Source organism: Ilyonectria robusta, assembly GCF_021365365.1.
Source record: "Ilyonectria robusta strain PMI_751 chromosome Unknown BGZ61scaffold_17, whole genome shotgun sequence".
Lineage (NCBI taxonomy): Eukaryota > Fungi > Ascomycota > Sordariomycetes > Hypocreales > Nectriaceae > Ilyonectria > Ilyonectria robusta.
The window spans coordinates 826950-853325 of record NW_025764451.1 but is presented as its reverse complement, the minus strand read 5'-3'; the positions used below and the strand labels follow the sequence as shown (position 1 = coordinate 853325).

The 26376-nt window shown below is 49.4% G+C and overlaps 8 protein-coding genes across 8 annotated transcripts; 5 read left to right on the top strand and 3 right to left on the bottom strand.

The window, feature by feature from the left end:
- Positions 1–487: 487 nt before the first annotated feature.
- Positions 488–1608, top strand: BGZ61DRAFT_590702 (uncharacterized protein; the record flags this gene model as incomplete). The annotated part of the gene is made up of 3 exons (XM_046256647.1): positions 488–954; positions 1021–1072; positions 1147–1608. 3 exons carry the CDS (start codon positions 488–490, stop codon positions 1606–1608), a joined length of 981 nt encoding a protein of 326 aa, XP_046101256.1.
- A 1858-nt stretch (positions 1609–3466) lies between these two features.
- Positions 3467–5215, top strand: BGZ61DRAFT_496343 (cytochrome P450; the record flags this gene model as incomplete). Its single annotated transcript, XM_046251007.1, has 5 exons — positions 3467–3532; positions 3637–4422; positions 4470–4784; positions 4814–5001; positions 5053–5215. The coding sequence occupies 5 exons, from the start codon at positions 3467–3469 to the stop codon at positions 5213–5215; spliced, it is 1518 nt and encodes a 505-aa protein (XP_046101255.1).
- A 1446-nt stretch (positions 5216–6661) lies between these two features.
- Positions 6662–8124, top strand: BGZ61DRAFT_456695 (uncharacterized protein). Its single transcript, XM_046246549.1, has one exon. The coding sequence runs from the start codon at positions 6785–6787 to the stop codon at positions 8033–8035; it is 1251 nt and encodes a 416-aa protein (XP_046101254.1). The 5' UTR covers positions 6662–6784; the 3' UTR covers positions 8036–8124.
- Positions 8125–9632: 1508 nt separating this feature from the next.
- BGZ61DRAFT_359187 (uncharacterized protein) lies at positions 9633–11446 on the bottom strand (the record flags this gene model as incomplete). Its single annotated transcript, XM_046241049.1, has 2 exons — positions 9633–11082; positions 11196–11446. The coding sequence occupies 2 exons, from the start codon at positions 11444–11446 to the stop codon at positions 9633–9635; spliced, it is 1701 nt and encodes a 566-aa protein (XP_046101253.1).
- Positions 11447–12505: 1059 nt separating this feature from the next.
- Positions 12506–14224, top strand: BGZ61DRAFT_456688 (uncharacterized protein; the record flags this gene model as incomplete). Its single annotated transcript, XM_046246548.1, is given in 9 exon segments — positions 12506–12678; positions 12690–12879; positions 12938–12963; positions 13013–13049; positions 13105–13175; positions 13227–13249; positions 13306–13465; positions 13526–13629; positions 13680–14224. The coding sequence occupies 8 exon segments, from the start codon at positions 12732–12734 to the stop codon at positions 14221–14223; spliced, it is 1113 nt and encodes a 370-aa protein (XP_046101252.1). The 5' UTR covers positions 12506–12678; positions 12690–12731.
- A 1096-nt stretch (positions 14225–15320) lies between these two features.
- Positions 15321–17642, bottom strand: BGZ61DRAFT_456678 (uncharacterized protein). Its single transcript, XM_046246547.1, has 3 exons — positions 16984–17642; positions 15945–16934; positions 15321–15891 (listed from the first exon to the last, which is right to left on the bottom strand). Exons 1-3 carry the CDS (start codon positions 17499–17501, stop codon positions 15498–15500), a joined length of 1902 nt encoding a protein of 633 aa, XP_046101251.1. The 5' UTR covers positions 17502–17642; the 3' UTR covers positions 15321–15497.
- Positions 17643–18782: 1140 nt separating this feature from the next.
- Positions 18783–20939, top strand: BGZ61DRAFT_425619 (uncharacterized protein; the record flags this gene model as incomplete). The annotated part of the gene is made up of 2 exons (XM_046243652.1): positions 18783–20714; positions 20796–20939. The coding sequence occupies one exon, from the start codon at positions 18783–18785 to the stop codon at positions 20664–20666; it is 1884 nt and encodes a 627-aa protein (XP_046101250.1). The 3' UTR covers positions 20667–20714; positions 20796–20939.
- Positions 20940–22030: 1091 nt separating this feature from the next.
- BGZ61DRAFT_456675 (uncharacterized protein) lies at positions 22031–26128 on the bottom strand. Its single transcript, XM_046246546.1, has 7 exons — positions 25797–26128; positions 23888–25737; positions 23427–23836; positions 23190–23365; positions 22467–23140; positions 22362–22409; positions 22031–22289 (listed from the first exon to the last, which is right to left on the bottom strand). Exons 1-7 carry the CDS (start codon positions 26062–26064, stop codon positions 22227–22229), a joined length of 3489 nt encoding a protein of 1162 aa, XP_046101249.1. The 5' UTR covers positions 26065–26128; the 3' UTR covers positions 22031–22226.
- Between the last annotated feature and the right edge of the window lie 248 nt (positions 26129–26376).

Genomic DNA, 26376 nt, shown 5'->3' with positions numbered 1-26376 from the left:
AGTTTTTTCGTTCGTCCTTTTCAAATTCCTGGCTAATACGAGACTTGGCGACTAAATTCATGTCATCTACGAACTCAAACCTCCATCATTGCCAAATGTGAACTAAGCTATGCTCACCAGACACCACTTCATACCTGTCTAGATGCTTCAACTCACAGATGGCATAGCTCTGGCTGGATCCGGATCGGTTCCACCTTCAAAGTAACGATTAACACGGCTTGCCCGGCTGTGTTCGTTTATTCTCCACCGAACAGGGCTGGCGAGCAGAGACTCTAGCATCACCGGGCAACATCCCTCCTTGTTTAGGACAGAGATGGATCCAACGTTCTCGATCGATGGGCTTATCCCTTGAATTCTTTGTCATCAACCAAATCCTCAGGTATTTTATTGCCTATATAATGTTACCGATGGCCCTCAGCAATTCAGAGTGCATCAACTCATTCCTTCAACAACTTTCATTCATTCAAGCTCTTATCAAAAACTCAACATGGTCCGTCTTACCACTCTCGTTCTCTCTTTGGCTTGTTCTGCCTTGGCCTCTCCCTTCTCGAAGCAGCATGGGAATGGCCATCTGGAACGCATAAAGGTTCCATCATTCGCAAATGCCAGCGTCACAACCCGCGATGATGTTAGAAGTGCTCTTTACGACAGAGCCAAGCCCAGCTTCATCTGCGACGCAACCTGCAAGGCCTGTGTAGCCAAAATTCCGAAGAAAGGCAAAGGGAAGTCTACTCCTCGCTCTCTGGCAGCAGCACTCCATGAAAGAACCTTGGACGACATCGAGGACCTCTGGGGCGGCCGGGGAGAGACAAACGACTATGTCATAAAACAAATCACCGAAGTCGCCGGTAGAGGTGATGAACTGGACTGGAGCATGCTACAGCATGACGCTGTCTCAGGCCATGGGCCATGGAAGGGCAAGGATTTGCGAAAGTACATCCAAGGCATCATGGGGTAAGTGATGAGCTAAACACAAGTCAGAGTTTGCACCTCTGTTCAAGTTGCTAAGTGAGATAACAGATGCACTGCTGTCGCCATCGTCTCCGATAAGGGATACTGGTTTGCCCACTTTGTAAGTCGACCCCATATTTCAGCGTACTTTCTGCCAAATAAAGTATGTACTGATTGCGGACCTTTACTGTATAGATGGAAACTGGGTTCCTCGACCGACATGACAACTGGAAGAACAAAATCATTAAGCCTCTCAAGGAGGGCACCACCAAATTCACACGCCCTCTCTCACTAGCTGGCTCGGGTGGCATATTGAACAGGGCAAACAATGTCAAGATTTATGTCTCAACCCCACGCACCAAGACATCTACGGAGCAAAACCCGACTCTGCTCTACAAGGCCAAGGTTCAAGAGCTCATGTCTCACATCACTGGCAGCGGTTCGCCCTTTCAAGGTGCTCAGGTTATCACACGAGGTTACCTGAAGCCCGAGGACGATAAGCAGGCTGAAGAGTTCCACAAGTTAGCCAACGGAAAGGTCCTCATCGAGTACACCAACGACCAGCTTGACATTGATGGAAACCAGCCAAACCCAAAGGAGCAGATGTATCGTGTCTGGCTTGAGCAAAAGTATTTTGAGCACCGATTTCCAAAATAAGGGATGTTCTTCTACCTGTCGAGGGGTTTTGTTTCGCTTGACGATTTTCCCCTTCTCATTAGTTTTTCTTTCTTCCTAGGCTAGAGATTAGATTTGAATTTTGTTGAATAGAATTGAGAAAAGTTTGAATTTCGGAAATGATTCTGGCTCTTGCTTATGGTTAATTGCCCAGCTTTCGAATTGTCACTGGCTAATCACAGCCCCCTTTACCAGTTTCGGCATCTGGTGGAAATCGAAGCTGGGCGTTACGTTTTTAGGTGACGCGGCGCATCTGAGAGCATCAACTTTCACAAAGATTGTAGTTGATTTCAGACTCCTAAAAGAGTAGTAGTAATTTTAAGCGTAAGAATGGAACACAACTACACTGATTAATAAACGCAAGTCATTGCTCCCTGGGTTGGATTTTGTTTGCTTAAGATGTCGAAGCCGAACTCCTCGGGTTGGTGCCTCGGATATTCAGCCTCGGGTATGTGTAGCGTTAGGCAACTTGGAACTGCAACGTCAGAAGCGCCATCGAATTTACCAAAGTCTTGGATGGCTTTGTTGATGTAATCTCAATGTCGGGAAGCTTTTGGTCACTCGAAACACCTTGTTGACGAATTCTAGCGGTAGTTCCATCGAGCACGTCCTCTCGGATATTCTAGAGAGCTTGCGCCCCGCGTAAACAGGGAACGTTGGCCGTAGCAAGCGCGATACAGGATGCTGCGCCTGTTTAGAAGGGAAGTTAATTTGTTGAATTTGAAGATAAGGGCGAGCATGTTGTTTATATCTCAATATACACAGACGCGAGATATAGTACGGTACCCGCGGTTTACAAACGCCGGAAGCTTTGGTAGGCCTCGGCTCCTCGGGACCCACGTCAAAGCTCGGAGGGTCGGCTACATAAATTGCAGATCGCAGAGATACAAGTCTAAACCTCTTCGAGAGACTTGAAAAATTCCTCCCTAGCTGACGTGAGATTACTTGGTAGCGAGCATTTTTTCCCACATACAGTACCTCTTCTGATCCTTCACCAGGTCGTGATCCTTGTCGACATGCTGTATATCAATATTCTACATAATATTGGTAAGAATATGGAATAGATCAACGTAAGCTCAAGTATTCCGGAAGTGAGCAAATACAGGTCTGTGTAAGAAGGAACAAGGTCAACGGAACACTAATTGCCTACTATACCTACCCCACGTTTCTTCCTCGGGATCTAGGTTGCCGAGTAACATTACCCCACTGCCTGCTACGATCGGGAGATGGATCGATTGCGGGGAAAGCAGCCATGAGATCACCTCACAATCTTGCCGCTATGTGCACTGATATGTTGCGTAACCTTTAAGTTCTGCTCTTTGTTTGGGGGGGGGGCTTGTGTTTTAGGTTGCCTCAAGGCTCAGAGAAGACCGATTCGTACCGAGAAGGCGACTTCTGATCCCAACAGTCTAGAAGAGCGGGGGTAGCAAGATTGCCGAAGCTGCGGCTCAGCGTCGACCTAGCCAAGTGGTGTCGGAGAGACAGGCGCGTGAGAAGAAATGCACTATGTTGCAGACATGCATGGATGTTAAGATCCAAACATTCGCGATAGCCGAGGGCAGCATCCTCGGTCACCATAACTTTGTGTGTGTTCCCGGTCTAAGCCCCTCGGAATTTGATAACACTGGATCGAGAAAAATCTTGTTCCCGGATGCCTGGATGGGCCATACATTAGCGCGTGCATAAGTTGCGTGGCAGATCAAGTATAAAGACCTCGCCGCCCAGAGTAAGCAGGAGCACCGGCTTGTAGATTAGAGAGCCTTCTCCGGATTCTCAGACCATCAACACCAGTCGGTCCTCGCTATTTGTCAAGTCAAGATATTTGCCTTCTTTCGTAATCATGTCTTCGCTCGTCGATAGCTTCTCCCAATTTTCTACAGCGACCACCGCTCTGATTCTGCTATCGGTTTCGGCAAGTCCTCCACGATGAGATTAGGGACCAACCTAGTTCTATGACAAGTTCTATGTCACTACTGGATCTATGGCTGACTGAGATCTTCCTCTATTCAGGTCTTGTGCTACTTCCTCGGCTCGATCACTTACAATCTGTTTCTACATCCACTCCGGAGATACCCAGGCCCGAAGCTATGGGCTATGTCTCGGGTTCCCTTCTCCTACAACTACATGTCTGGTAGCGCACATAAGAAAATCCTTGAGTTACATCAGCAATATGGAGACGTCGTTCGAATTGCCCCCAACGAACTCATATTCGGTTACCCCGAAGCGTGGAATGACATTATGGGCCACCGGAAGAGAGACCAGGAAGAAAACGGCAAAGACCCTGATTTCTGGAGAGATAATGACGACCTTACTCTGGTTGGATCCAACCGCGAAAGGCATCGCCGTATACGGAAGATCCTTTCTCATGGGTTTTCTGCCCAGGCCATGATAGACCAACAACCCCTCTTCCAAGGCTACGTCTCTTTACTGATGGATCGACTGAAGACAGCTTCAGCTGGAGGCGAAGCTCAAGATATGGTTAGCTGGTATAACTGGGCTACATTTGATATGATCGGCGACCTAGTTTTCGGCGAACCGTTCGGCTGTCTGGAAACATCTTCCTATCACCCCTGGGTCAAACTCATTTTTAAGCACATCAAGGGAATGGCCATCGCGAACAGCGTGGTCAAATTTCCCCTTGCCAGTACTCTCCTGAAATTGATGATCCCCAAGGATGTATCAAGAGATATTGAGGCTCACTTCAAACTTACAGAGGCCAAGGTGGCCAAGCGTCTTGCTATTGAGGTTGACAGGCCCGATTTCATGCAATCCATAATATGGGCCCGCGATAAATCTGTAAGTGACTTGAATTGCAATTTGAGTTATGAGGCCTAATTTACCAGCAAATTTCACACCCGGAGATTCTCGCCAACGCCCATAACTTGATCGTTGGTGGCTCTGAGACCACTGCAACGGTCTTGTCAGGTGCCACCTATTTGCTAGCTACTAATAAGCCGGTACAGGCAAAGCTCATTGAGGAGATACGGTCGAAATTCAATAGCGAGGATGAGATCAACCTTCTGAGCGTCCAAAAGTTGAGCTATATGCTTGCTGTCTTCCATGAAGTCCTTCGTTTATATCCGGCTGTGCCCTCGGCCATTCCTCGCAAAGCACCTCCTCAAGGAACTACAATCCGCGGAGAATATGTCCCCCCTGAGGTAATTCTACTCTACCCACTATCCTCCAGCTAATAACACTTAGTACCCAGACTATTCTTAGCATCTGGTCCTGGCCAATGTTTCACAACCCGAAGTTTTTCAAAGATCCCGAATCCTTTATTCCGGAAAGGTGGCTTGGTGACCCAAGGTTTGACGGTGACCAAAAGAAAGCACTACAGCCATTTTCCGTTGGCCCTCGTGACTGTATTGGAAAGAAGTGAGTTCTACGTCCGACATTGCATAAGTCCCCCTACTAAACTAAGAGTAGTCTTGCGTATGCTGAGATGCGACTTATCTTGGCGAGAATGATCTGGAATTTCAGCTTGGAACTTGATCCTCGTAGTGAGGGATGGATGGAGAAGAACATTCTGTATTTCCTTTGGGAGAAACCAATGCTGTTTATCCGTCTTGTTCCAAGGGCTATGGAGTAGCCTCAGCTAGTGTGATTGAGAGGAATTGACTGCTGCCACTGTATGAACCCAACCTTTGGAATTACGGTGAGATGTCGCCAAGTGGCATGGGTAGGAAAGACCGGAGAGAGATGCAGGCTAACAGAAGATGAATATCGTATCCACAAAAACGTAATCCTGAGCGAATGCAACCCCTTTTTCGCTTCGCAGAGAATAGTAGACGCACTGGCGTTCAGGAACGAGATGGTATTGTATAAAAACACCTTTTCGTCTGTTGCGTCTTCTCATCAGGGTCTACTAATGATATTAATGAATAATAACATTGGCACTAGATAACCCAGTGTCTGTCACATTTGACAAGGACCTAGTAATGACTTAGATAAGAAATCCGATGTTAAAACAGTATGTAGGAGGAATACAGTATGAAACAGAGTTTATAGATAACGCTAGTACGTTTAATGAGGGAAAATAATTAGATGAGGGAGTGGATAAGCGACGTATTTCTCATCCTCATACGCTCATTCCTTAGTGGAGTTTTACACCTTTTCAGACAATTACATCATTGCTGAGCTTGAGATATTTACTTCAATACAGATGAGCGCAAACATTACTGTAACTCTGCAATCACTGCCTCGTTGGTCTAGACACCGGTCTTCAGTGGGATGATTCCAATGTCCGAACGGAGTTATGAGTGTGAAATTTAGTTACCGTGCCATCGGAGTTTTAAAAAGTCTCCACAAGTCCGATGAAGCGTCAGCCCTGTGGAGGTGGACCTCACGGAAACCCGGCAATTTAATTCGAGATTATCGGCATTGCGTGCCGAAGGATGATGCGAACTTGTTGCGAAGCCACCCTTCTCAGGCGCCAGACAATCTCGATTGGCTGGTCGACTTTGCCGCGCCCGTCGATTTGACGCTAATATTGCGCTTCTTGTTGCCCTATATTTGTCTGGGCTTTATCCGGATAGAAGCAGGACCTCTTATTGAGAGAATACATGCTATTTTTAACAAACTTGAACAAATTCATACGTACCCAAGTGTCCATCACTAAAATAGGACATTCGCCTTATCCCGGTTCCCCGCGATAATGCTCTAGAATCCATGAAATGAGGCTGGAAACTCGATCCCGTATTACCCGGTCTGCCCGATTCGGTAAAGTCCCTCAAAGCATCCGCGTCAACCCACCAACGTGCGCCAACGCAATTGGCTATTGTTCGATTGCTTGCATCATAGTGCTGATGTAGTTCTGCTACTGTAGCCACAGAGACATGCATAGCGAGCGAAGGATGCGAATGCGTATGATCCTTCGCGGTTTCGGAACCTGGGGGCCCTTGCCAAGTCTGGCACGCGCGAGCAAGCGCGAGGACGCGAGTGCGAACTGAACGGCGCTACTCTGATTCATTCTTATCTTTGTTCTTAAAAGCTTCAAAGTATAAGTAGGTTGAACTTCCCTCATTAGACTTGATGGGGAGGATACAGCGCTGAATATTCCTTAGCCACAGCCCTCACAACCCTCTTCCCACTTCGCATCTCAGTCTTCCAAAATCACATCCAGCAAGCGGTTCCATTATCACATCCTACCACCACCAAAATGCCTGCCCCAAAAATTGCCATCATCGGCGCCGGGCCCTCTGGCCTTCTCCTTGCCCGCCTCCTCCAAGTCAACTCCCTCTCTTGCACCGTCTATGAACTCGAAGCCTCCCGAGACGTGCGCAACCAAGGAGGCACCCTTGATTTGCACCCTCGAGCTGGCCAAGCCGCGCTTAAGGCCGCGGGTCTCTTTGACGAATTCCTAAAGTACTCGCGTCCCGAAGGCGAGGCTATGAAACTCATCAAGCCCGACGGTTCGGTCTTGTGGGACGACAACGCCACCGTCACCTCTCAAGCCGCCCAGAAAGAACTTGAAGGCGAAGGCCGCGATCGTCCCGAAATTGATCGCGTTAAGCTCCGCGATATCTTGCTGGATTCCCTGGACGAAGGAACCGTAAAATGGGATAAGAAGGTCATGCGCGTGGAACCTGACCCGTCCGCCCAGGGGAAGCACACTATCGTTTTCGCCGACTTCACAACCGAGACGTCCATCGATCTCCTCGTCGGCGCAGACGGCGCCTGGTCGAAGGTCCGCCCGCTTCTGACTGATGAGAAGCCGTTCTACTCCGGCATCACAAGCATCGAGCTCTGGGCGCTGGACGTCGACGCCAAGGACCCGTGGTTGAGTGAGTATATTGGCAAGGGGTCGTGCTTTATGTTTGACGAGGGGAGAGCGCTGCAGTGTCAGCGGCAGGGAACGGGAGCTGTGCGTGCATATGTTTCGCTGAGGGTTCCCGAGGGGTGGCTTGATGAGTGCGGTATTGATTTCGCCAATGCGTCGGGTACGACGCGACAGCAGATGGTAGATAAGTACTGGAGCGATTGTTCCGCGGACGTGAAGCGGGTTATTCTTTCTGCAAAGGACGAACTCGTCCCACGAAAGCTATATATGCTCCCCGTCGGCATCCAGTGGAAATCGAAGCCGGGTGTTACGCTGCTGGGCGACGCGGCGCATCTGATGACGCCGTTTGCTGGGGTGGGAGTCAATGTGGCGTTGGCGGATGCCATGGATCTAGCCAAGGCGGTTGTGAAGAAGAAGGAGAGTGTGATGGCAAAGATCAGGAGTGATGGGTATAATATTAGCGCAGCAGTGGAAGAGTATGAGAAGGACATGTTTGAAAGAGGGAGGATGAGTGCGGAGAAGACGAGGAAGAATTTAGGTCTGCACTTTAGCAAGGAGGGGGGTGCGGAGATGGCGGGACGTTTGAGGGCGCATGCTGAGGCAATGGCAAAGGGGGAAGGTAAACATTAGGAGAGATTCCTGCAGTTGGATTGCGCAGGCTGTTTATTGACTATATAGCTTCAGGTTAAGATTATAATATGTATGTTCTCAGGGCTGAATTATACTCCATTTTGATATCTCTACTTGGTGGGACTTCTCTTGGATTTGTTCTCAAGAGATTTGCGGATAATCGGACTAGTCATTGTGGAAGTTATAAGTGATTTAATAATTGTTAGAAGATGTTTTGCAGAATACGGAGTCGGTCTCGCGACGATGAGAGATATTGTTCCCATTTATATCATTTAGGTAGCTCAAGATAAGATTACTATCTACAAAGAACAAGGTTATTGTCTGGAGAAACTTTTGTGCCTCTAGACAGTAATGTTAATGTCTATAGTGAATAAGGTTAAAGATAACAAGGCTGAACTAAAGCTTAAGGCAAAGGTAAATATGGAATCTCCTAATTTACAAGCGACTAAATCTTCCAATACTGAATGTAAGATTCATCATACAGCTTCAATCTATGTAATGGTGCTAAGTAACCCTAAAAATCACAATTAAAAGAATAACCTCAATGGAAGTAATTCATGAGATGAAATAAACATTTCTGGCCGATACCATGTACTAACAACAGAGAACTTCTTCTGGAGAGAATAGGTGCCGCGTAAGATGAATACATGATTTCCAGCTGCCTGGTATCCCTCGGTGCTCCCCACTAGCTATTTAATACTCTGAAGTTTAAGGTGCCATTGCAATTCGAGTCCATCCTCGGTCTGCGAGGACTGCCGGCTGCGAGCACGATGATATAACGATGGTACAGGGTAGTCCAGTATTTGAGAATACTCCCACTAGAACCATCTGGACAGATGCCAATTTTTTGTATAATAGAAGTTTTGCAAATGAAAACTTATCCCTCTCTATTACCTTATTTTTAGCGCACGAAGAAGTCTTTCCTCTACTTCATCCTAGGTAAAACAAAACAGAACCATTACCTAGTTCGCGAACAGAAAAAATACGCGCAAGCGAACTAAAAAGCACCACCCATTGTGCAACATAACTGTGTAGCTACTCGCAAATAGTTATCAGATTGCGATGGGTGTATTAAACTAATCGTCATAGTTGAGCAATCGGACGTGCCGGGGAACATGCTGGCACCAGTCTGGGATCACAGGCTTGGTGGCCGTGTTCCCTGCATTGTTTTGTAGTATTCAGCCTCGGGTGCAATCGTTTGACGAGGGCTGTTCAACCTCCCGAGCTTCCGCAATCACTTCTCAATTAACCATCCGGTTCATGCGTTTGAGGTCAATGAACTGACCGAGTCAAGTTACAACACAACATCATGCGCTCCGTTCACAATATGTAACAAATCAGCCCCTGGGGGCAACGTTAATTCTTGAAGCTAGCAGTCCAGCAGTATTTACCATGGCCATTGCTGTTTTCCTGATATACCATATCCTCCTCCCGCTAGATTCAGTAACAATCCCGTGCGATCCGAGGTTATGTATACCTGGACTAGTATGCAGAATGGACCAATCGAGCCGAGACTGGACTCCTGACTGAGCACCAGCTGCTCCCTCGCCAGAGTGTCGCCAATATACTCCTTTGGCCTCTAATATTACGAATAAATCTACTTAGTCTTGCACATCCTGCCATTATCAGCAACATACCACTGCTCACTGCCAACGGCGTTGCGAGCGTAGAAGAAGCCGCTGTTGTCCCACTTCTTCTTGATGGTGAGGAGTCGGTTATAATTGCTGCCAAAGAACTCGGACTGGAAATTAGGCTGACGGAAATCAGCTTCATTCATATAAGCGCCACTTCCAGGGGTAACCGCTTCAATCTCGGGCATAATCTTCTCAGTCATGAGATTCTGAAGATCGAGCATGTCGGACCAAGGGGCGGTAAAGCTCCAGGGTGTCGTCAGAGTGGCGTGGACGAGGGCCTTGTTCCAGGCGGGCAGCACAGATTGGGTCTTGGAATTGCTGAAGGGGGAAACGTTTGTGCCGACACCAATCCAGGTCACTCCCTGCTCGACGATGCTCTTGGCGGTCGCGGTGAGCGCAGCATTGTTGTTGACGATGGTGTCGCGGGGAATGAGACGGCCGCCGTACTGGGCGATGCCGACCTGAATGTTACCGACGGGCAGGGGGCCGAAGAATGTGTCGTAGTGATCGTAGTACGAGGCGGTCTGGGTGTAAGAGACTGTGTAGTTGATCCCCAAGTCATTCAGAGCGTTGACAAAAGGCACAAGCATGGTCTGAACCTCCTCCTTAGTCTTGTTGTAGGCGGTCAAGGGAGCAATTTGGAAGAAGGTGTTGGTGAAGTAGTAGACGACCATGGAACCAGCGTCGACCATTGCGGGGAGCTTGGAGTGGAAAGTCTCGATGCCCTCGTAGAAAGTTGCCTGGTCGTTGTTGGTAGTGAAGAAGGCCAGAGTTGCACCGCCCACCTTGGTTTCGGGGAAGGCCTTGACAGTCATGGATAGAACAACGCCCCAGTTACCGCCACCGCCACCGTTGAGAGCCCAGAAGAGATCAGAGTTCTTGGTAGCCGAGGCGGTGACGACGCCAGAGTCGGCGGTGACGACTTCGAACTCGAGCGTGTTCTGCGCTGAGAGACCGAAGCTCGAGCTGAGGGCAGAGTGGCCACCGCCTTGGGTATATCCGCCCGTGATGCCAACGGTAGGACACTCGCCTCCGACGACGACGTATCCGGCATTGTGACCCGCGCTGAGGATATCGAAACCCTGAACACCGGCGCCGAGAGTGACAGCCTTGCCCTTGTAGCCATTCGCGTTGTAGTCGACAAAGTTGATGTCCTTCAAGCCATGCGTCCAGACAGAGAGGGCACCGGCACCGGTGGAGCGGCCGTTGTAGTCATGGCCTGTGTTGCGGATGACAAAACGAATGTTGTTGTTGCGGGCAAAGTTGATGGCGTTGACGACGTCGGCCTTGGTGCGAGCCTCGACGGCGTAGCGGACATAGTTGCCGAGTCCGCAGGCGCGAGACTCAGGTTGAAAGGGGTCGCAGCTCTGGTTGGCGAACCAAGGGGCCATGACAGAGGAAGAAGAGTCCATACTTGAGTGTGGGTCAGCAAACTACTCTGATTTTTGAAGGGAGAATAGCGCAATGTTGGGTGGAAACACAATCATCAAGGCGTCTCAAGCAACTAGCTTTCCTGGCGAACTTACTGAATAGAAGGCGATTGCCATTGGCTTTGGAGATACGCGCACTCCTTAGCATCATACGTAGGGTCATGGCAAGGAGATCCCAGCGGCACCGTCTTGATCAGCCGGCCATTGACAGTCGTGTTGAGGCTCTTCCACACATTGTCCGAGGGCCAGCAGCTATCGCCGGGGAAGCATTTGCAGCTAGCCGTAGTGGCATATCCTTGGGCGGTTGCAATGGCACTCGCCGCCGTCAGAAAGCTTGCAATTCTCATTGTCGGAGCTGCGTTTAGAAACTAGGAAGCCCTAGTGACAGAATATGAGCATTTGGAAACAGAAAGGAGAAAAACGGGGTGACATTACCTGTTTGAGTTGTCTTGGCGGATATGGAGCAAGCAATTGGTGCCACGGCCCGGTTTCTTGGGACGACCTGCAGAGAACTGGTGCATGAATGGAACTTTCTTGGGGTCGAGATCTTGAGTTTTATCTTGCAGCACGATAATATGCAGGGGTCGTTTTAATGAGCTACGCGGCCGTGCTTCCCGGCCATAAGTGACAGGGGATGGGAACCTGGTACCCTGGCAGTGGAGATTAAGAACGGATGCGGCAGCGGACCCGGCCGTGCCTGTCCCGGTCCCATGGAACGGTCGATAGAATACTGACAGGCCCTCTCGGGAGAGCTCGAAAGGCTGGCTGGAAAGTGGAAAGGCTGGGAGGAATATTGCCATTCAAGATGACCGTTGTCATGTATTGCCACGGGCTTAGCAAGCAGCTTCTAGTTGATTCTACATGGCATAGCAATGGAATATGAGACCTGCTCTAAACCCTCAAAGGACTAATGAAAAGCATAATTCACCCAAATATCTGACAGAGCGGGAGTTGGACTTAACCCCACACTCATCCCTCACGTCCAATACAGCAATATTCCGTCATTCTTCAGCAATTACCCAATATTCCACGTGGGTGGACTAGCATGAGACAGGTTGACCGTCGCCGACCTCGGTTAATGATCCAGAACACGCCCTGAGTGGGGGCCATAGACACGAGACTCAGTGAGCTATCAATCAACAAGCATGATCTGACGCACAGTAGACCTGGGTGACAAAGAACTGGCAACCTTTGATTAAGTGAATTGATCATCATAGAGGAGCATAGCCTTATTTTAATGCCCTTTAAGTCCCACCGCATGTGGATGCTCGCGTAGGTTCAGGTTCGCCCACCGTATTTTGTATTTCCAGGGAGACTACCATCTGTCACATTTTTTTTGGCCCCTATTGGCATGTCCACACTCCCTGCATGGTGTAGCATCGTGTCTGAAGATGTTGCATTGTAGGACCTGCTAGTTTAAGCCTTCTACCTGCAGCGACCCTGGTTGATCGGTTGCGAAGGGACGCATCTTGTCTCAATCACGTTTTCTTCTTTGGTTTGGGCAAATTGGGCAGCCTGCTCTGGCTTATCTGTTCTCTTTCTTTCTGGTTTACCCTTTGTCTTTTTTACAATTTTTCTTTATTGCTTTTCCATACGTATGCGCACCTGGGTTCCGACTCTTCAATCGCAGCAATGGGCTGGACGTACAATGTGCCGGGCGATCCTCCCACCACCGGTCCTCAAATCACCTCTCTGGCCATCGTTTTCACGGCTGTTGCACTCTTGACCGTCAGCCTGCGAGTATACGTCAGGGGATTCATGCTCAAAGCGTTTGGAATAGGTACGGAGCATGGTGATCTCTTGTTCTTTTGACCCTTGACTGATTCCACGACTTTCAGATGACTCGATTATCATTGCGACATGGGTAGGAGATCTCTATCTCGGCTTGATGGCTCTGCTGACCATAGATTCAGTTTGCAAGCTGTGGCTTCGCAGTTGTGACGATTATGCGTGAGCGCCCTTATATCGAAAATCGCCAAAGACAACCGACTAAGACAGAGCACAGAAACAAAATGGGGTCTGGGACTGAAGCATCTTGACGATATGCCCACGGAGAACTACCATAATTTCATGCTGGTAAGCGACCTGTCCATCGACTCCTACGACCACGACTGACACAACCCGCAGCTGCAATTCATCGGCGCGCCATTGTAAGAGACCACCTCCTTTCCCCACGATGATACCGGGACGCCAACACGACAAACAGCTACATCTCTAGCATTCTTGGCTTCAAGCTGAGTCTGCTGTTATCCTATCTGCGCTTCATGAGTTCGGGCTTCTGGTACAGGGCGACTGTCGGCGTTGCCGTGGCATGCACCATGTTCCACATTTCGTTCTTGATTGCTCAGATCAACCTGTGCACGCCGGTAAGTCTTGGAAATGGACGACGTCAACATCGATCAAGCCTAACATGAGTTTCTCCAAAGGTCAGGAAACAATGGGACGCCACTGTCACAGGGGGATCATGCCTCGAAGGCGTGCCCATGTATACGACAATGGCCTCTCTGACCATCGTCTTCGACGTCCTGGTGTAAGTTAAGTATCTCAACATGGTCGCGTGGGTGCTAACAACCGCCTCAGCATGGCCCTTCCCTTCCCAACTCTGGTCAAGCTCCAAATGGCCAACCGCAAAAAGCTCGTCCTCCTCGGCCTCTTCGCAATGGGCACATTCGTCTCCGTCATCCAAATCGTCCGCATCCAGACCATCAAGTCCCTCTCCAACCTCCTCGACTCGAGCCTCCTCATCATGTGGTCTATGGTCGAAAACAACCTCGGCATCATCGTCGCATCAGTCCCGACGCTTGCACCGCTCGTGAGGTATTTTAGCGAGCAGTCCAGAGTAGGCAGCCGGAGCCGAACCAAGTCCCAAGGCGACTCGGCGTACGCACTGCAGTCGAACTGGCGCAAGAACCTCTCGCGTCGCGATGGAGTGCAGACCCTGGGCAGCGGGGTGGATCAGAGGGATGGAGATAGCGCCGAGGACATATTGAGTCCCACGAACGACAGGTTGGGCGCGATGAACGACGAGGGCATTCTGCGGAAGACGGAAATTGTCATTGAGCACACGGCGCATGGCCCCCTGCATGATGAGCAAGCCAGCCCTGGTCGGTTCCAGGCCAAATAATGGGGTGTCAAAAGGCTATACGAAGTTCTCCGTAGCGTTAGGAGAATAGGCGGGAAAATACCGCATTCTGCCCTGTTTCCGAGCAAATAATATTTCCTCTGCTAACTGTTATCGAATACCGAAAATATCATCCCAGCTTGATGCCGTGATCTATTCCTGCTTGCGCAATTTGGCGGAAGAATGCTCAGGCCATCATCTCTCCGCAGCCAGGATGACAGGGGCCACCTCCAGACGTGAGGAGAACAGGGAAACAAGGTACGGCACGGCAGTTACGGCCCGGAAGCTGATCTTCCTAGCGGGCTTGGAAGCGAGTGGAAGTACAGGCCAGCCTGAAATTTACGCTGCAGCTACGGGGACCCTTTGCTAGAGCTGGTTCTGTTTCGGCCGAGTGTCTACTCTAGGTATGGGCCCACCGGCAGTGTTCGCACTTGCAGGGCTTCCATGTTCGGATCGGATGTCTCGGCTTGGCGTCTACTGGTGCCGCTTGGAAGGCTCGGCAAGAGATTTACAGTGGTTACAGAGATGGGCGGACGTACGACAGTATCCCTACCGTGGCATCTGTAACCTTGGTGGTGATCATGGTGAGGCACCCGGACGCACGAAGAGCAACGTACCGTACTCTCGGGTAAGTCAATGCTTCTCCTTGTTAGCCCTGCCTATATCATACATGTCTACCTATGCAGGGGTCGAGCTTCTCCCCCTCCTTGTCACCGCCTCGTGGGCTCCCTTCCCTCGGTAACCCTTCAATCTCCGGGGAGCGTCTACATGCTTGTCCGCGTTCTCTCTTTCCTCCCTAACGTAGCACTCTCAAGAAAGCGGATTGCCTTGAGTTGACGTCATTTGATCCGTACACCGACGTCCCAGAGCTTGCCGAGTTACGGGGTATACGAGTGGGGAAATGGGGAGCCGGGAAATCCGGAAGGTCCCGAGATGGAACACTGGGCGTATGATGAGACTCTCGCTAGTCGGCCTCCTACATTGATCATCACCCATTGGTGCCTTCACACTCACCTGCATGAAGTCGGGCATGGAGGGTGACTGGCAGAGAACTGACTGCCGTGGTACTAATGAATGCAGACAGGGATCTAGTGATAGGATGTTAATATAGGGTGATTATTCTCTGGGTCGGGGAAGCTTAATACATAAAGTATTAGAGAATTTTCCCAGGCTATTTGATTACCTTGTGTCATGCAAAAAGTAATTCAACTGACTAACTGATTGGTTTACTAACTGAATCGCAGAGTAATTCCGTCCGGCCGTCAATTCTTGTTTCCTTACATCACCACCTGTCCTTTTTGCAACTGGGATATCTCCGCTGGAATACCAAATGCTGCGCGAGGGGCAGCAGTGGTGTTTTCTTTGGGATTCAAAACACCAAATAACAACTTCGTCTGTCGGAGCTCCTTGGCTACCGTATCGCCTCCAAGTGATGATCTTTTGGTAATCTCGTCTAAAGTTTCGTTTCGTGTCATTGCCATGATATCGCAGAAGCTCGTGTTGTGGCTGACACCATTCTGGTATACAGCATAAAGGCCAACGAGAACACCGAAGCTTGCGCCCAGAATTGCGAGGCCGTTCGAGAGCCAGAGATTCCGCATCCGGTACTCCCATATATTAATAGACAAGGTCTGCGTTGCATTTTTGTTTGCCCATCTGTCTTCGCCAGTCCTAAGCGTCCACTCGTTAGAAACAATATGCACCTATCAAATTTCATCACCTACCAGAACCTGCGTGAACTGAAAAGACTTAGAGTCTGGTTTCTTGACAACTCCTCGATCAAGCGTCCAATTGGCAAGCCTCGGGCCAGTCCACGATCCTCTGCCGGGAATTGTGGTAGATCCTCGCCCCACCCGTCATCGTTGGACGGGTTGATGGTTCCAATGAGTAATGTTTGCATAATACTAGTACCAATAGTCTTGAGATCCGTAGAAGTGACAGTGTACTGATGACTACTACCGCCAGACCTCTGCTTGCTAATGGCGCCGTTCAGTAGATTCGCTACGGCTTGAGCTGCCGCGACATAAGCAGTATCGCTGCTCGTGATATTGGCCGTGCCTCTCCATTTGAAGCTGTACGGATGCGTAACGGAAATAACTTGGGTGGTACCTGAAGAGCCGAATCGAATGTTGTACGTGGTATTCTGAAGAGAGCATACCAGTCTTTCGTCATGAAGGCTCACCAGCAACGGGTAAGAGCCAGGATGGCCTTCAGGTTGAGGTTGATATGGGCATGCTCCACGACCTTGCAAACATTCTTCGTTCATCTTGGAGAAATTCCATGCCGATAAGTTGTGGTAGTCTGTGTCTGTAGAAGTGAGCTCCAAGTAACTGGAATCAGCCGTGAGAGACAGATAGATCGCTTGGCCACCAGCGCTGCCGCCTACGACGCTGACCGCCTCCCCTTGAATAATGTCAAGGAATTTTAACATGAAGCCAGTCGCATTATCGCATTTCAGAGACGGACCGTCGAACTGCAAGGTATAAGATGTATTCAATGCCTCCAGAGCCATGGGCAAGATCTCGCCACCGGAAGCTGTCGCGGAAGTGACTCTCATTAAGAGGGGAGAAACATTGCCAGCCATTCCTTCAAACCTGTACGACGAGCTGTTGTCGAATTCCAGTGTCGGGACGGTAATTGAGATTTGAGAATCCCGATTTCTCAAGGTGACAAGAAGGGAAGAAGGAGTGATGAGGGCAGAGAGAGGAATAGTCCTGCGTTGTGTAAGTGGACAATACAAGCGCATTCGCACCAGGCGCTCACCATGTCAAAATCGCAAGAAAAGTGGCCATCTTGGCTCTCCAAAGAAATTCCCAATTCATGAAAGATAGCATATCCGTCGTGGCATCATATATAGCATTGATGCCGGACACGGAGTACGGTCGCCGCCGGAAATTGGTCCAAATGCGCTGCTTGTATGCCACGGCCACGGCACACGCGAGACAAGTTTTGGTGGTAAACGCAAGGGCGAGGCCATACCTCGAGATCCACTCCTGTGTTGTCCAAGGCCGGGCACCACCCTCTCGAGTTCTCACAGGGGTTCCGTCGAGAGACAAATAGTATAGGTGATGGCCAATAGCTGAAATCGTCCCAAACACTAGTAAACCGACCATTTTGGCAGGTGTTTGCCATCCTACTCGCCATTGGGCGGTCTTGACCTCTTCTTCTAGTGAACTCGGGGGATGCGTATCTGTCGATTGAGTTGCATCAACCCTGGTGTAAGTGACAGGCTTGCGCCTGACTGACGGGTCATGCGAAAGACCTTGTGCGAGATGGGACATGGTAGAACCGGAGTGCAGTGAATCAAAGCAGCCTAGTGCTAAAATCAGAAGTCTGGTCGGCCTTGACTTTTGTTTCCGTATCAGTGTTGGGGCTAATGAGCTTTGAGTATTGGGGTGGCCAGAGTAAGAAAACAAGCAGATCGTAGCATTCAGAGGGCAACAGAAAATGCAGACATGGCCACGCCTTTATCGAGGCTCGGCGGCCCAAAACACAAGAAGACAGCAACCAACAAATCGCTCAACATCCGATTGGGAATGCCAACCAACAGCACTCGCCCCAGTTCCTCCTCAATCCTTTGGACCGGGGTAAGGCGCGGATGCACCAAAGTGGGATTGAAGCCCAGAATGTACAGGCATTTACTCGATCACGGGCTCGCCCCTGTCTTCGCCCAACATCAAAGTACTGCGGATCCTCCTGTGTACAAAAGTTTGAGTGAGATCAACACCAACAGTACGGTACCTGCGAGCTGCAATTGTGGATACAGTACATACGCCTTACTGCAAATCAAAGGGCTATTAAAAGCTGGGATTTGATGTTGAGGCTAGGTCGTTTGAGGCCTATACACAGCCCCGCACAAGTGGCGGAACAACCCTAAAAATACCTAAATTCAGTCCCATCAACGGGTCAAACTATCCACTCGCTTGGCAGACCTAGAAGCTAGGAGTTGCCAAAAACGGGAACAAATTGTTATTCAATAATACCCAGTGCCAATGGAACTGCATTTACAGTTCTTACAACAAGTGCTTTTGTATTCACGACATAGGCGGGAGCAGTCATACAAAACTTGAACGTAGATGAATATAAGCTGGCCTGCTTATGGCGTCGCCGGAGGTTCCAAATCGTCCTTATATAGCATCCTGGGACATAGTCATCTCGAATAGACTAGATTGGTTTCTACAGCTACTTCGAACAGCTGCTTCTACCACTAGAAGCCACTTACATTCCCATTTGGTGATTGCCTCCAAGCCGTCATAGCTACCTTGTACCAAGATATTACTCGGCGAGGCTCGGACAGATACGCCACAATGTCTTGGGTCAGGCAGGATAACGAATTCAAATCTATTGGCTGCATGTCAGAGTCTAGACCAAATTTAGAATATTGCACATAATCTCTTCATTGAGTGCGGGGAAACTCTCACGTTTCATCCTGTGGAAAATATTGCAAAATCACCAAGATCAATCGCTCACCACTCATTGTGCTCATATCGACGCCGGATCTACGCGATCCGACGGCTGCAACCCATTCCAGCCTCCTTAGCGCATACCACTCTTGCGATATCATGGATCTGAATCACGATGTCTCGGGTCTGATGATGGAGGTACCTGTCGGCATCGAAAGGGACACCTTCGGCAGAGAACATCATCCGCGACGCCCACTTCTGCTTGATACCGTCATGGAAGGCCGTGAGAAGGCGTCTCGCAGTAGATTGCTTCAGCTGCCAGCCGAGATCCTGGCCGAGGTGGTCGACTTGTTGACCGACGACAAGGCGGCTCTGGCTTCCCTCGCCCTGGTCAATAGTGATTGCCGACAGCTCGCCCGTTCCGTGCAGTTTGCCGAGATCCGCTTCGACTACAGTCGTCACAAACAGGAACTCATGTTGGAACTTGCACGTGAAGCCTTCAACTCCCCTCGGAAGCTCAGCATCGGCGCCTGCGTGCGCAGATTCACCTTCGCGTCCGATCCCAGGCACGTTATAGACGTCCACCTTGATCTGTACGATTCAATCTGGGGTGACGCTTATAAGTACTCCGAAAAGCAACGCGAGGGTTTCCGAACAGAGACCAACGACTTTTATCGGAAACTGAGAGCGCTTACGGTGCTGCCTATTACCGTCACAATGCCCAACCTTGAAGTTTTCGTCTGGGAGGACCGCTTCTCGCTCGATGAATCCTTCTTTCTTGGCGTGTCCCGCTCTTCAATCCGGCACCTCAAGATGAGCAATGTTTTTATCGATGATCCCTGGCTGATGGAAGAGCCTCTGACTCCCAAGACATGGCCACTTTGCTCTCTGGATGTCGACATTTCTTTGGCATTTCGGTTTCAGGACGTGATTGACTCATACGGAGATGGCCAGGATGTGCAGACAACAGAGCCGATAAACCCGATATCTCCTTTCTTCAGAACACTCTTCCAGCTTTGTGCTCCTACGCTTGAATCACTGAAGTGGACAACGGTGGATATCTTGTCCAAGGACAACATTTCATTCGGCCGCAATCCCATCTCGTTCCCGCGTTTACGGCGTCTGCAGCTTGGCTCTCTATATCTTGATGCTACCGGGTTCTCACTATTCATGTCAGCTCCGCTCCGGCATCTGGAGTTGTCTCCCATGGTTTTGACCCAGCACGGGGGCTCTCTGCCTGCTGATGGGACAGTGCGAGATCTTAGCAGCTTCGTCGTCGACGATTTACCCGTTGAGAAGAAGCCGTGCATGCGTATCGCCAAGTTTATCATACAATCTGACCGCCTCCAAAAGCTTTTCGTGCATGAGTGCCATGATGCACGCAACGAGAACGCTCACCTTGACCGCTGCATTATCCCTCTGCTTACACACGACAAATTCAGCCATCTTCGTTCTCTGTCTTTGGCATGGGGCGGAGGCAGCATACCAGCACATGAACTCGAAATTCCGGTAACAGCGCTTGCAGCAGTTGGGGCGCTTGTGTCGCTCGAACAACTCAGCCTCGGTTGCGGCTTGAGGAACGGATGGCGAACTCAATGGCTTGTTAACCACCCGCAACTGCGCGCCTCCCTTCAAGGTCTACATAGACTTAAGAAGCTGGCACTGGTTCGCGACACCTATCCAATCCCTTCGCCTGACTTTAACGCTGTGGATTATTATGCGCGACGAATGGTCATGGCCGAAGAGCGCGCTGAGGCGGAAGGTCGGATGGAATTGGAACCGGATGAGCCTGGTACTCGCAACAACCCAGAAGTCGAGATATGGGAGAGAGCACATCGAAACCGTATGCTCGACCACGCTGAGGCATATGCTGCAGTCCTGCCAGCGTTGGAATGGATCCTTTGCGGGCAGCGGCCAATGGCACTCGAGCGAGATGATGAAGGCCGGACCGACCGCTTGAAGGCAGTCCCGTTGACTAAATGCAGGGATGATTGCGATAGGTTTTTGAAAGAAACCTTCGGACTGGCGACTAAAGACGACTAAAATTCGGATATTGATGGCATGCTTCAAGAAAGGACACACTAGGTAATCGTGAGTCGAACTCTCCTCCTTCAGTGATGCATACACATCCTTTTGACAATTGTTGGATATATCGGGTAACATTCCATCTAGAGATGGCGGGTCAATCGGGTGTGGATCCTGCTTCTGGTCAGTGTTGTGATTCAGAATACCTCCTGCCCCTTCTTTTCTCTCCTACCATCGGGGAGCAGGAATTATATCACGGCTCGCCCTCGTTGTGGTTTAAGGGAGTTTTTATCAGGAAAATCATGGCGCAGAATGAGTACAGAGACAGAGAAGGGAAGGGAAGGGAAGGGATAAACAAATACATTGAGGACATACACGGTCATTTGTAGGCTAGAATCAATTGACAGATTCGCCTGGGAAGGTCGTCGATGAGAACTCAACATCGACAATTGGTTCAAGTTTTGAGCACCACAGCCTCATTCACTATTGAAGGAGTAATGGAGCCTTGAGACACTGGCCTGTGGTGATCGGGCTTGGAGAACTTTTAGTCGGGCTGCAAGGAGTAACCAGCTCCTTGGTTATGGGACTAGAGCTGCAACTTCAACAGGGCTCCTGTGGCATAGAGGATGCCATCTAGAACCTCGAATATATTATCGGGTCCCGTAACGAGATACCATTAGTTGAACTCTCTATCTTAAGTTATATGTCTATGTCATTGTAATGCCCTTGGGGCAGAGTTACTAGCTGCACAAGTCACGTTTTCGAAGGTTATTCATTCAATCCTAGCAAGGGTCCCCTCTTGATAACTAGCCTGTGACTAGGACTGAGTCCCCCAGACACGTCAGCTAGCTTAAACGATGACCTGCATCCACTATATAAAATAAGGTAGGCTAGGTCATCCTACTGAACATGATCAATCTAGCATTGTCCCGTGGCGCTCTTGTAACTGTTGAATGATCGGCGTTGGCTACCACACGGTGAGAGATCCTCGAAGACCCATAGATAGACAGATTGGAAGCTGTAGAATATTCTGCCGAGTCTCGAGGAGGTCCGGAAAGAGCGAGCCGAAAGGAGAACTGCTGAGATACAGGGAATATTGAGACGGAGCAGCAGCCTCACTCGTTCTGGTTACTACAGATTCTTGAAGGAAACTCGCAAATGGAAAAAGAGGTTCGTACGGGTAGCCTGGGCCGGGCTCGGTCAGGGCTATACGGTTCATTGAGGTCTTTAAGAATGCAATACAACGCTACTTTATAAACATATTTAGGTTCAGTTGGATAATAAAAGGAAATAAATGAAAAATGTACTTTTAATACATTGGCCAATACTCAGTCCAGAAATAAGTAGTCAAGTATTATGTATATTGAAAATTATTACTTGCAGCTTATAAAGGTATTGGGAAAGGTAACCATTTGGACTAGAAACCTTAGTCTGTCTGAGTGTATTGTTGATATTTGAATGGACTGGGTAAATAGTCTGTACTGTTGATACTATTGTTGGTGTCCTTTTTTACTGTTGAGCCTTAGTCCGCCCTCTGGGTATATATACTAGGGCACCTTAACTTCTTGATATTGAAAATTATTCACTGTCTGAATCACGTGGACGAGAGCGGACGTGTTCTGCAATACGATCCCTCTGACTCTAAATCACAAATTATATCAGTAATTCAATCTTTCTAGTGAAATGACGTATTGGAGAATATTGGAGCTATACCATAGTTAATCGCTCAGGGATACTCAGCTGGTATTGTCCGCCGCCCGTCTGTGTTTGGTCAGCCATCCACTCTTAAAGGGCCGTTTATAAATAACCAGTACTTACATTGACTTTGACATCCATTATATGGTTCGGGAAAATACTTTGCAGATAGTCCAAGAGGTCACTTTGCCTCAACCCATAATCGGGATAGCTGTCCATAACCATGGGTCCTTTGTCCGTCCTGGCCTCCGTAGAGGCATTTGGAACACTAGGAACAGAATCAAGATCGGAATCAAGTTTTTCATGGGAAACCTTGGTAGTCGGAATGGATGCTGTGCCTTTTTCCTCTGCTTGCTGGTCCGCTGGAATCCCCGAAGTTCGATACTCTTCCTTGGCTGTTTCGATGATTGTATTAAGCACCTTTCGAAGGTCAGAGGCCGGATATCGATGATCCATTTCGCATAACATGTGATTTTGAACCATGTCAATGACTTTGGGGGTGATGGTGTCAAAGCGAGCCACGGAGCTGGTAATAATTTGGTGCATTTTGGATACAGCCGTTAGCGGGCCAACGCCATTGTGGAAGCAACCATCATGTCCGCTGCCGTCGAAAGCTACCAGTGTTTTCAGCTCCTCGACCCTCATTCCCCAGTATTCGTTGTGGCCTTCTTTGCCAAGGGCCACCCATGCAGCGGTCGCACTGATGACGCAGCCTAATGACCATATGTCGGCTGCTGTTGTGATATGGCCAGAAACATGCTGTGATGGTCTGATATGATGACTGCGCTCAGGAGCACCTTGAATATGGTCAGTAGCAAACTTTCCACACAGGGCGGACTATATTACCATATGTTTGGCCGCCATGAAAGTCTGTCCCTGAACCATGCCGCTGGGTGAAGTCTAAACCGCCCAGAATCTTAGTGTGCGTGAATCCAAAATCCGCGATCTTAAGTTCGAAAGAGTAATCCCTGGAATGACTTCTGGATACGAGGAGATTCTCTGGTTTGATATCTTGATGAATTCTGTATTGAGATGTTAGTTGCTCTAACTTCTAGCGAATTTACCACTCTCGTGGCTGCTTACCGCTGATAGTCCACCCCCCCTGGGACTCGGAAAGATGGCTCATCCGCAACTGAGTGTTCTTCTCCGGGTGACTCAACATGGGTACTTGAATTGTCACTGTTGAGGACACGAGAACGGTGAAGCAAGGAAAGGCCCTCCAGTAATCCAATGAAAGCGGTCCAGAGGTCGCAGACCTGTGAGAATGTTTGAGGGGGTCGACTAGACGCTAACAAGCTGCCAAAGTCGCCGCCGGAAACATACTCCAATAGAAGATTATAAGTGATTTTCCCGTCACTTCGAAGTTGTCGGTAGGAGCCGTAGCATCGGAGGATGTTTCCAGAGTTCACACCTCTGAGAGATTCGAATGCTTTTCTCTCTCGGTCGTATTGGTCCTTCAATACCTCGTTGTAAGTTTTTCGTACCAAAGTTGTCTACAATCAAGTTAACTAAGAAAAGTGGCAATGCTAGGCATTACGACCCACCTGACCAAGAGTTGTGCATTTTAAATCTGTCTCAATCTTGGTTACCGTGATGAGATCATCTTGAAGTATGGCCTGTTCATGATAGATGGGCAAGATGCATGCGGGATCGATAACCTGGTTGACGAGAGTCGCTGTGTCAAAGATAATAGGGAAGAAGGCCCATTGAATTTCGTAGAAGCTTTGGAAGAGCGAACGAGCTGTACTCAGGTCTCGCCAGGTCGATGGGAAACGATGGAGAGGGAAATCCTCATCCCGAAGTAAAATGTTACTGTTAGTTTTGTCAAGAAAGGTATGGAGGAGATATCCGCGATCAACAAAGATTAGGAGGGTGAAAGCCGACAAGCAGGTACTCTTTATCAGGGACGGGTCGAGTTTGTGTTCAAGAAGGTATACCTCAAGGACAGAGCGTAGTTTTTCATCGTCCCAAAACTCCTCAGCCGCCGACTTTGGAAGATAGACTGGCTCTTCTCCGTCTGTCCCATTTCGGCCTCGAAAACGCTTCATCGCATCCCGTAGTTGAGTAACGACGTTTTTCACATTTTGCGGAGTAGTGATTGGAGGTGCTGGCTTGTGTGAATCCGACATGAGATCTGTCCACGCTTGAGAACCGGCGGTGCTTTCTCTCGGAGCCACCGCGACGGCAGAGTCGGTTTCGTCATCTATGTAATTCTTCGGAAGAGCAAATAGGGCGATTCGTTCCAGATGATTGGCGATGTGATTAGTGAGGCCTTTCGGGAAGGGACAGTTTTGAAGGCAGATTGGGCAGAATTCGCGGTCGTCAGCGTGTGCAGAAGCAAGAATTGGCAAGAGCTCTTCAATTTCGGATTCAGCGAGCTCCTCGTGTTCGTGGTGAAAGTGAGTCCTGAGTCCGTTCGGAGATGGAAAGATGGCCTGAGAATGTTTGTTGCAGCGCCAAGTCTTACGATGCGCAGAATTCTCATGCTCCTGCCATTGGCGCCGCGATTTGTAGAGTTCATTGGGCTTGAGGCATTCTTCATAGGTGCAGACGTAAGGTTGAAGGTCGTGTAGAACATGTGCTTTCCAAACCTTGCCATGGCCTTGTTTTGCTGGACACAGGACCAAACAATAAGGGCAAGTGAAGCTTTCGCCTTTGAGGGCGTCTGCTGGCGGCCCTGGAAGCTCTATGCCCTTGCCATCGGCGTCCAGAGCGGTAGAGGCGAAGGATACTACTGTTGCCCGCTCAGTCTCGTCATCACGACTTGCATCGTAGGGTGTCGCGTCAGTCTTTGACAGATATGTGCGTCCGTCGTCTCTGGTAGGCCCTGAGATAGGCTGCGCTTTCTTGTCTTCTTCGGCCACATCTTGAGATCTTGATTGACTTGCTACCTGGAGGCCAGCCTCACAAGCGCGTTGTGGACCACGGGGATCGTTTGGCTCCAGGTAACTCTGTGCCAACTTCTGAGCATGCCTTTCCCAGTACCTGAAGTACTTTCGACGCAAAGTGTTGGCCGTAGCTAACCGTTGGGAAAGGTCATTCTGAGCGGTAATTGGATCCTCGGCAGCTTGTCGTAAGTCTCTGAAAACCTCTTCAACATGCATCTTGTCGAGGACGGCAAATTGTTCAAACAACTCGATGCCTGTTTCTGGGTCTTCGGCTTTCAGAAAAACCGCCCTGTTTGATGTTGGTCGTAGCTTTGGGTCTCGGATTTTGTGCCCTAGCCTGTAGAGATCACTCAACACATATTTGATGCTCGATAGTCTCATCACTAGTTCCTGCGGTAAGGCGACATCATCTTCATTTTCGGACTCATCTGTTGTGCAGGTCTCAGAATCTGAAGATGCCGATTGGTCCTCGAATGGTAATCTTCGTCCGGTGACCACTGCATTGCCTTGATTCAGTTAGGAATGGCCTGGAAGATAATCGGAGGGGGTTTTAGAGAGGTCGTACTTTCACACAGGGAAGTATCCAACTGCTGCAAAAGTTCAGTGACATTCGCTTGCATGATCCTCGACTCGCGCAGACGGTAATCCAGAGATGCAAACCCCGGTTGGAGAGCGCCCAAGTTTCCGCACCATACTCGAAATTTGCCGAACTGGCTTTCTATGCTCGTTGGGGGGAGTTGGAGCAGATGATCCGCATCTGCTTGGCCGAGGTTCTCGAGAAGGTCCTCGAAGTCTTGACAGCAACTTTTGCTGAGTGTGAAGATGTCGCCCATGCTTGACGTCTTGAAGACCCAGGGCGTAGTAAGTTGAGAATGAGTTGCGGAAGAGCTTATCGACAAACGTGTTCAGTTTTTAATAGTCATCATCGACAATTGCAAATACAGCCAGAAAATCCCTCATGAAGGTCAGCTGAAGTCGTGAGCCGCTTCCAAAACATGCAAGATGGACCAATGATACCGCAGACAGGTGACTGATGCATGGGCGCCCAAATTTGGATATTTGGGCACCTGATGGCACATCCACTGTTACTCTGAAGTCAGGATACCATCACGAAATCACTAAAATAAATTTTAGAAAAAATTAGC